Genomic DNA, 9,785 nt, shown 5'->3' with positions numbered 1-9,785 from the left:
GTTGGGGTATAAATTTATTTCGGTCGACTAGGTTCAAATAAATGAAAACTTTAGAGGTTAAGTTAGTTTGAAGGTCGTAAATTTGGGTTAAATCGAACAAATTCAAATTTATTATTAATTTTTTAAATTATTTCTTTTACTTACCTTAAAATTATGTAGGGGTATATTTATTTTAAATGTTATTTCATTCCATAGTTTTTTATGAGTGTGACATGATTATAACTTAACGGTTAAGACATCTTATTCCTTCTCTCGAATGTTGAAACATCCAATTCAAAAAAACAAAACACAGCAACTTTTAAAAATAAGTTTTAAGTTTTCCTAGTATAATTTTTCACATATAAATAAATATATCAATATTAAAAAATATGTAAATAGATGTTTAACATTTATTACGATCTTTTTTTATACAATATTTTAAATGAGTGATCCAAATAATTCGAACCAACCTAACCAAAATATTTCATGATTTGGTTGGATTAAGTTCATTATCTAATAAAGATTATTTAGTTTGAATAACTTTACAATCCGAACAATTGAGTTTGGTCTAAAAGTACTTTAATCCAACCCAATTTATGAACACCCCTAATAAATATTTATATATATTATGATTTCTCTACCTAAATGGTCATCTATATATATTTTTTTTTATATATCCGTGAATCTCCAAGGCAGCTTATGTGCACATGGACTAATCTCATGGGACAACCGTCTGACCCTACAATATTTGGGGTCAAAAAACACATAGAATTATTAATTCCTAAAGTAGGTGAGTATCTTAGAATATATAATCAATTTCATCGAGATAATGTATTTCATAAAAGTATCTCTCCACCTAAACATATATCTCAAGTGGTCATGTGGGATTATAGACTATATTTTAAAAGGTAATGTAAACAAAATCATCCTATAGTTAATCAAGTACTAATTTAGGCACAATAGACGACGATAACTATAAGGCCCGCCTTGCAAGATTGTAGTTTAATAGATCATAATGTAGTGTAATGATTCAACTAAATCACATTGCAACATATATGATTTAGAAAAAAAAAATCTGATTATTTTACCAAGGTTAGAAGGCTGGCCAAGTTTTTCCTTTCTTGAAGATTAACAAACCAATCCATTAATCCATGACATTCCTTTTTCATACAGTTAATCCATTAATCCACAACATTAATATCCATTAACAAACCAATCTTAAACTATTTTTTTTTTCATGGAAATGAGCTATTAGTTACTTATATTAAGATTAAAAAATGTAAGTTTTTAAGTTAATAACTCAGTAGATAAGATAAGTTTTTAAATGTCAATAATTCAGTAGATAAGATGCCTACTATCTCAAGAACGATGAAACTTGATTGAAAATTTTAAAAATTATAGGGATCAAATTGAAATGATGTGTGATTTACCTAACTATGTTTTTGTTAACAGAAAGAACAGATTTATACATTCCATTATTAATTGGAGATATATATCAATTTCGAATTAGGTGCAAAATTAGATATATATCAATTACGAGTTAGGTTTTAGGTTGTATTTTGCAGAATTGGACTTCGTAGACAAATCATATTTACCAGGGGAAAAAAAAAAAACTTCTAATCAAGCGGCGACTCCCTCTTTGTGATCACTGTCCGTACCTCGAAACTCCATCAATGGCTTCCTTCTCCAGAACCATCTTCTCCCCATTCCTTCTAATTCTCGCCATTTGCACTCAAACCCATCTCTCCATTTCATTGACAGATCCCAAAATTGAATCGAACCGTCCATCTTTCCCCCTCAAGTCAACAGCCGATGTCCACGAACTTCTGCCCCAATACGGTTTCCCAAAGGGCCTCTTACCGAGCAATGTCAAGTCCTACACTCTCTCAGACGACGGCAGCTTCGAAATCGAACTCGAGAGCGAGTGTTATGTGAAGTTCAGTTTGCTGGTCTATTACGACAAGAAAATCAAGGGGAAATTGAGCTACGGTTCTGTGGTGGATGCTTCTGGAATTCAGGCGAAGAAGCTGTTCTTGTGGGTCTCTGTTACCGGGATCAAGGCTAATCCGGCCGAGGGAACCATCGATTTCTTTGTTGGATTTTTGTCTGAGACCTTGTCGGCGCAGCAGTTCCAGAAGATTCCTGGATGTAAGAGGAACGATTGCCTTGGAGAAAGAACAGAGGCCATTTGAGGTAGTTTTTGTCTTTCTTGGATTATTTGCTTGAGCTTTAGGTGCAGACTCTTGATTTAGATTTCAGTTTGTGTCTTTTAAAGTGTTTTTCTGGATCAGTTCTGGAATATGAAATGGTGAAAGTTAATGGCATGTTTGTTCTGAGGTTTTCTTTTTTCTCTTGGAAACCATGGATTTGTTTGCTGTGATTTGGGTTTTTGTTGACTGAAGTGATTGTTCAATATATGTGGTGCTTTTTGGAAAATGAGAAAGGAAAAGCAAGTGTGAATTCAACAGATGAGAGTTTGTTCACTGTTACTGAAATATCTGGTTATCTGAAATTTCTTTCAACTCCTTTCAATGTGAACTATTGCAACTTTGAAAGGAGTTGGAGGAGGATGATATCTTGTAATCTGAAATGTGTTGTTAAGCTTACTATTGAAATCATGAGAGTAAATAAAACTTGCTTATTTTTATTAATGTCAAAGTGGCAGTATATATAGACCACTGTACAAGCAGTTACCTAAGTTACACAATACAACTGAATTAAGTTAATATACATTGGTAAACTTAAATCCTAATACTCCCCCTCAAGATGGAAGATGTATATTTAGTACACCCATCTTGGATAACAAAAGTGAAAAGGAGTTACAAGACAAAGCCTTTGTAAAAACATCCGAACGAATAGGCATAAGCTTCACAAGACCGTCAACAACTTTGTTTCGAACGAAATGACAGTCAATTTCTATGTGCTTTGTTCGCTCATGAAATGAAGGATGTGTAGCAATGTGAATGGCAGTTTGATTATCACAAAACATAAGAGCCGGCGGTTGGAAAGGAACTTGTAAATCTTTAAGAAGGTGAGTAAGCCATACTATTTCACTGGTGGTGGCTGCAAGAGCACGGTATTCGGCTTCAGCAGAAGAACGAGATACCGTTGTTTGCTTCTTAGCCTTCCAAGATACAAGAGACTCCCCTAGAAAAATGCAAAATCCAGTTGTGGACTTGCGAGAGTCCGGACATGATGCCCAATCAGCATCACAGAATGCCCTTAGCTGAAAAGAAGTAGAACAGGGCAGAAGAATACCTTGCCCAGAACACCCTTTTAAGTATCGAAGTAGCTGAAGGGCAGCATCAAGATGGGGACGTCGGGGCTGAGAAACAAACTGGCTGAGACGATGTACTGCAAACGTTATATCAGGCTTGGATATGGTGAGATAAAGAAGGCGACCAATAATTCGACGATACTGAGAAGGGTCAGTCAATAATTCACCAATAGAAGCATGAAGCTTAATATGTGGATCCATGGGTAGAGAAGCAGGTTTAGAAGCCAAGAGACCAGCATCTTCAATGATTTGTAGGGCATAATGGCGTTGAGACAAGAAAATGCCCTTTGAGGAACGGGCAATTTCAAGCCCTAAGAAATACTTCAACGAGCCTAAATCTTTGAGCTTAAAAAAAGCATTCAAGTGAGTCTTTAACTTAGAAATAACAGAAGGAGAAGCCCCAGTAAGGATGATATCATCTACATATACTAATAAAGCCACAAACGTGTCACCAGAGCCACAAACGAACAAGGAATAATCAGACTTAGCTTAAGTAAAACCAAGTAAAAACAACGCATGAGAAAACTTGTCAAACCACTGCCGAGAAGCTTGCTTAAGTCCATATATAGATTTATGTAAGCGGCACACCAAATGCTCCCCTTTAGGGACAACCACATCATGTTTATAGCCCAAAGGTAAGTCCATGTATACCTCTTCAATCAAATCACCATGTAAGAAGGCGTTGTTGACGTCCAGCTGCACAAGAGGCCAATTAAAAGAGGCAGCAAGAGTAAGGAGTACCTTGACAGTAACCAACTTAGCAACAGGGGAAAAGGTCTCAATGTAATCAAGGCCCTCTTGTTGGGTGTACCCCTTAGCAACGAGCCGGGCTTTATAACGCTCAATTGAGCCATCGGATTTGAGCTTAACTTTGTAAACCCACTTACATCCGATGGAATGATGACCGGAAGGTAGAGGAACAATAGACCAAGTGTGATTTGTCTCCATGGCTTGTAATTCCTCTTTCATAGCTTGGCGCCAATGGGAATGGGGCACAGCTTGATGATAAAATGTGGGCTCAAAGTGAGCAGAGACATTTAGAACATACTGCCGAAAAGATGGAGATAACTGGTTATAGCCAAGATAATTCTGTAGAGGATACTTAGAAGTAATCTGCGGAAGAACAGAGGAAGAAGTCAAATGGCAGTGGTAATCACGAAGATAAGAGGGCGGATGAACAGTCCGCAAAGAACGTCGTGGAGCGATATGAGCCATATGGTCCACCGCGGGAGCACACGCTTCAACTGAGGGAGCAGAAGCTTCAACCACGGGAACATGAGTCTCAACCGAAGGAGCATCAACATTATCAAAACCAGAATGTATAACATCAGCATCAGTAGTCTCAACAATGGGCAAATCAGAATGCACATCAGCAGAATGGCCATTACTAGGTGCATCAGAAGGTAATGAATCAACAGAGAAATCAGCATGAGTCATATCAACACCAGTATTTTCACCAGATAAAACATTGGGCAAGACAGATTCATGAAGTCCTGTAGAGCCAGAAATGTTAAAAGGACGTGGTAGAACAACATCCGGAAAAGGATCCATAGGCGCATCTTGAAGAGAAACTTTGTGAAATGGGAATACTTGTTCATGAAAAACAACATCCCTGGAGATGAATATCTTGCCATGTTCAATATCAAACAAACGAAATCCCTTGACTCCTGGAGGATAACCCAAGAAAACTGATGGTATAGCCCGAGGGTGAAATTTAGAACGGTGACAGGGCAAAGTAGAAGCAAAGCATAAACACCCAAACACTCGTAACTGAGAGTAATCAGCAATTTCACCATGAAGCCGATAATAAGGTGTATCCCAATTGAGAAAAGGGGATGGAGTGCGATTAACGAGGTAACAAGCTGTGAGAACACACTCCCCCCAAAATCTAATGGGAACCCGAGACTGAAAATATAGAGACCGGGCAACGTTTAATAGGTGTTGATGTTTTCTTTCCACAACGGAGTTTTGCTCAGGCCTACCAACACATGAGAATTGATGAAAAACTCCTTTGGTATGAAAAAAATCAGTGAAGGACAATTCCGGTGCATTATCTGATCTAAACTGCTTAATGCACTTGCCAAACTGTGTCTCAACGAGTTGAAAAAATCTAGGAACAACAGTCAAGGCATCGGATTTCTGACGGAGCAAATATACCCAAGTGTAACGGGAAAAATCATCTACTAAAGTTAAAAAATAATGAAATCCAGCATGAGTACAAGATTGGTAAGGACCCCAAATGTCACAGTGAACCAAATCAAATATGTCATTAGCAATGCGATTGTGAGATACAAAAGACAAGCGACGCTGCTTTGCTAACGGGCATATTAAGCAAGAATCAAGAGGTGCATTCTCATTAGATCGAATATGCAAAACATCTTTTAAAGCTAGTAAATGTTTATGAGAGGGATGTCCCATTCTAGCATGCCAAGTGGGAATAGAAGCCATACAAATAGGGTGTACAGGAGAAACTTCACTGTGTAGAGACTTATTGAGTCCAAAAATGTAAAGACCATTCCAAAAATCACCCTTGCCAATCATCTTCAACGAGAACTTGTCCTGAATAAGGCAAGAATCACCAAGAAACTTAACCATTAGAGATGTATCACGGGTTAATGCACCAACTGAGAGTAAGTTGAAGCGAAACTGAGGAACATACAACACATTCTCTAGAATAATATCAGAAGAAAGCTGAATATCTCCAACAAATTGCACCAAAAACTGAGACTGATTAGGCAGAGTAACAGATATACCAGATACAGGCTTCAAAAATAGAAAATGATTTCTGAAATAACATATATGAGCGGATGCCCCTGAATCAATTACCCAATGATTTACCAAGCTATTTGAGGAAATTATGGATGAACATATACCTGCCACATGAGTGGTGCTAGAAGTAGTAGACGTTCCATCCTTAGCTTTGGTAAGGTGACTTTGAAGAAGACTCAACAGAGTTTGGCATTGCTCAGGATTCAGAGATGCCAAAGAATCAGCCACAGCAGTAGAGGATGCTGATTTCGACAGATTATCATTACAAGCAGAGGCGGTCATAGAGGATTGTGTCGACTTTGACTGCGAAGAATTACGCGAGCGATACCCCGGAGGATAGCCATGAAGCTTATAGCAACGATCGACTGTGTGACCTTGAAGGCCACAGTGAGTACAAACAGATCGTTCCCGACGCTTCCCTTGATTGTGAGAAGAACGATCTGTAGATGCCGAAGAAGATCGGGCCATCAAGGCAGTAGGAGAAACCATAGGCGGGGAAGACAGTGCCCGCTGTTGGGATCCTTGAGCAATGAGGGCAAAAGCTCGATTAATAGAAGGCTCCGGCTCCATAAGAAGCAATTGAGCCCTAATCTGACTGAAGGATTCATTTAATCCCATCAAGAACGTCATTACGTACTCCGTCTGAAAATAATCAAATATAGCTTGCATACCACCGCAAGAACATCGCCCGCATGTGCAAGAAGGACGATACGACGCAAGTTCAGTCCATAAAGTTTTGAGTCGAGTGAAATAAGTACTTACAGAAGACTGATCTTGAAGCAATGTGGAAAGTTCACGACGCAATTGAAAAATCCGCGGCCGATTTTGACGTTGAAATCGTTCTTTAAGGTCTAGCCACATCTCCCGTGCCGAATCGGTAAATAGCAAACTCGCAGATATCTCCTTTGACAGAGAATTCAGGATCCATGCGATAACCACGTTGTTGCAAATTATCCATGAATTGAGCAATTCACCAGTCGGTCGCTCAATAGTACCATCAACAAAGTCAATTTTGTTCTTGACCGTAAGAGCAATAGTCATAGAACGGCTCCAGGACGTGTAATTTTCATCTGTGAGCAAATCGGACACAAGAACAAGACTTGTGTTATCAGAATGATGGATGAAATAAGGATTGGCGTGTTGATCAAAAGGAGACGGAGTCGAAGAGGATGCTGCTGGAATTGCAGGAGTGGCCGGAACACCAGGTGGAACCAGTCGTGGAGGCAAATCAATCGGAGTTGAAGAATCCATCGAGAAAGTTGTGGCGAAGAAGCGGAGTCGTGGCGAGGAAGCAAGAAGAAAGGCGGAAGAAACAAGAAAGGCCAAAGAAATGGTGGGACCCGCAAAGAACTCTCACGAAAAAAATTATCGCTCTGATACCATATTGAAATCATGAGAGTAAATAAAACTTGCTTATTTTTATTAATGTCAAAGTGGCAGTATATATAGACCATTGTACAAGCAGTTACCCAAGTTACACAATACAACTGAATTAAGTTAATATACATTGGTAAACTTAAATCCTAATACTTACTTCATGATCAGCTAGTTTTAGAAATTAAGTTTGTTTGCTAAAAATTCATTTTCACTCACTTTTGAGACAACAAATTGTTGGTAAGGGAACTTAATCTTTGAATACAGAGAATGAAAACCCGCATTGGGATCAAACAGGGTCTTAACTAGTTACCAGTATAGGAAACTAATCCCATAACAAGACTAACTAAATATATTAATCTACAAAAAAAAACTCCACCTTTCACAGTATCTCACCAACTCAAAAACCAACTCCTTCCTTAAGTGAGTGGGGAAATGAGAGCATACAGAAGCTTTGGATCTGAAGTTAAGAAATTTGGCTACAGAGCGGATGTGGCTTTGCTGAGGTTGCAATCTGATCAATATGAACTTCATTGATTAGCTTGCAGTTTAAAGCAAAGACAACTAACATTCTTAGCTCTTTTCTCTCTCTTTTTCGAACTAACTTGTTTTTAAGGAAGTTCAGCTGTCAAAGTAGCTAATAGGGAAGTCAATATTTATTTTGTAGTTATGGAATAATATCCTCCAAATCTTCTGGCTCATATATGCTCTATAAAGATTTCAACGTTCACCGATGACCAGTCCGTCCCTTTGCTTCCTTTACTAGGAATAAAATGTTTTTGTTCTGTCATTTCTTAGGCCCCCAATGTGTGCTGTTCTTCCTGATTTACAAAAACTCCTCGAGTTAAAAGTAGAAGAGAAAAGTTATTTGGAAGATTATTATTATGGACATATCTTATGGAGTTTACTTAGAAGGGCATTCTCTATTCCCTTCTTTTTGAAGATCTATATAATTACAGATTTGAAGAATAGCCCCTCTTTGTAGTTCAATTTTCTAAAATGGTTCTGAATTCCCATTTTAGTCCCTAAATTTTTTTAGGTTTATTCTATTTTTATTCCTAAATTTTCAAACTTAGCATAAAAAGTTTCTTTTCAATCTTATATTTTTGATCCATTTGTCTAATTAGTAGATGTCTATCGTTGACCAGACACATGTTGTAGGTTGGGTATTAGGTTTCGAATACACACTATGATTTTAGTAAATGATTGACAGAAAGTTAAACGTAGTCTAAAATAGAATTTTTGAAAGATGGATGAAAGTAGGAAAGTTTAACGGCTAAGACAAGATTTAAACCCAGGAACGGTCCTACTTTTCAGTCCTCTGCATTGGGCCGAAAGTTTTTCGTTAATTTGTGTCTGCTTGATTAGCAACATAACATGAATTTCTTGTCCCTCCCTTATTGATTATGATGTTGTATCTCTTCAAGATATGATTGTAAATTGTCCTGTCTTTCATTAAACTATTCTAATCATTCATAATATTCCTTTTGAGGGCTGATAGTAATCTCATTGTCTCTTTCTTGCAGTTTGGAATAGCTTTCCAGCCTTTATCTTATCCTTTTCATTTGGTGTGAGAAGAGAAGCATGTTGCCTTTTGCATGTGGAATCATGTATCTTTGTTTATATGTCATGAACCTATAGTGTCCATAGTAAATCTTTTTACCATATGTTGTATCTATATCTATAAAAGTTCAGGTTGTTCAATGAAATGCTTCTGGTTGCTTTAGTATCTGAATTGTTCTTATTATTCTCTTTATTAAAGATCCCACGTTGAAAAGATAAGAAACTTGACAAAAGTTTATAATATACATGGGTTACTTTTCTCATTGTAAAAGTGATATAAGAACAAAAGAATCCTCTTGAATTTCTCAACCTTCCAACCATCTCCAAATGCTGTATTAATATAGTTGTTAGAATCCATATAAATATTAATGTGTATTGCATATGTGATGTCTAATTATTTCAACTTTTCTTTTAAATAATAAAAAGCAAAAGTATTAAAAATATTAAAATTAAAATGGATAAATAAAATGAAATATATGGTTGAAATATTCACCCAAGATTTTTTTGATTTGTAGAATAAATATAATTTTATTGATCTTCGTATAGTAGATACATATATTTATTCATTTGATTCTCTCTTGAAATCTTCTACGATCTTGTAGTTTTCAAAAAAGTCTTCGATTTTATGGAAGTCTTTATGAATTCTCTAACTTTTTGAGGTTTTTGGAAACCTTCTCCTCGAAGAGACCCCTTTATTTATAGTCTTTCATGGGTGTTATGTGGATTTGAGCTCATAGACTAACCTTGTGTGCTAATGTTTATAGTTTAGACCCATCGAAATGTGGCATAATCTGATTAGTCCATTTTATGGCCTCGTAAAAAA

The 9,785-nt window shown here is 37.0% G+C and overlaps 1 protein-coding gene across 1 annotated transcript; it reads left to right on the top strand.

The window, feature by feature from the left end:
• The first annotated feature begins 1,585 nt into the window (after window positions 1–1,585).
• LOC111020803 (DUF538 family protein, putative (Protein of unknown function, DUF538)) lies at window positions 1,586–9,128 on the top strand. The gene is made up of 2 exons (XM_022297585.2): window positions 1,586–2,172; window positions 8,926–9,128. Exon 1 carries the CDS (start codon window positions 1,653–1,655, stop codon window positions 2,169–2,171), a length of 519 nt encoding a protein of 172 aa, XP_022153277.1. The 5' UTR covers window positions 1,586–1,652; the 3' UTR covers window position 2,172; window positions 8,926–9,128.
• The last annotated feature ends 657 nt before the right edge of the window (window positions 9,129–9,785 follow it).

This window comes from Momordica charantia (genome assembly GCF_013281855.1).
Source record: "Momordica charantia cultivar OHB3-1 chromosome 6 unlocalized genomic scaffold, Mcharantia_2.0 BLBB01000006.1, whole genome shotgun sequence".
NCBI lineage: Eukaryota > Viridiplantae > Streptophyta > Magnoliopsida > Cucurbitales > Cucurbitaceae > Momordica > Momordica charantia.
The sequence above is the reverse complement of the archived record's forward strand: the minus strand, read 5'-3'. Positions and strand labels throughout refer to the sequence as shown.

Coding starts and splice junctions, on each gene's coding strand:
- LOC111020803 (XM_022297585.2), top strand. CDS start 1,653: ATGGCTTCCTTCTCCAGAACCATCTTCTCCCCATTCCTTCTAATTCTC.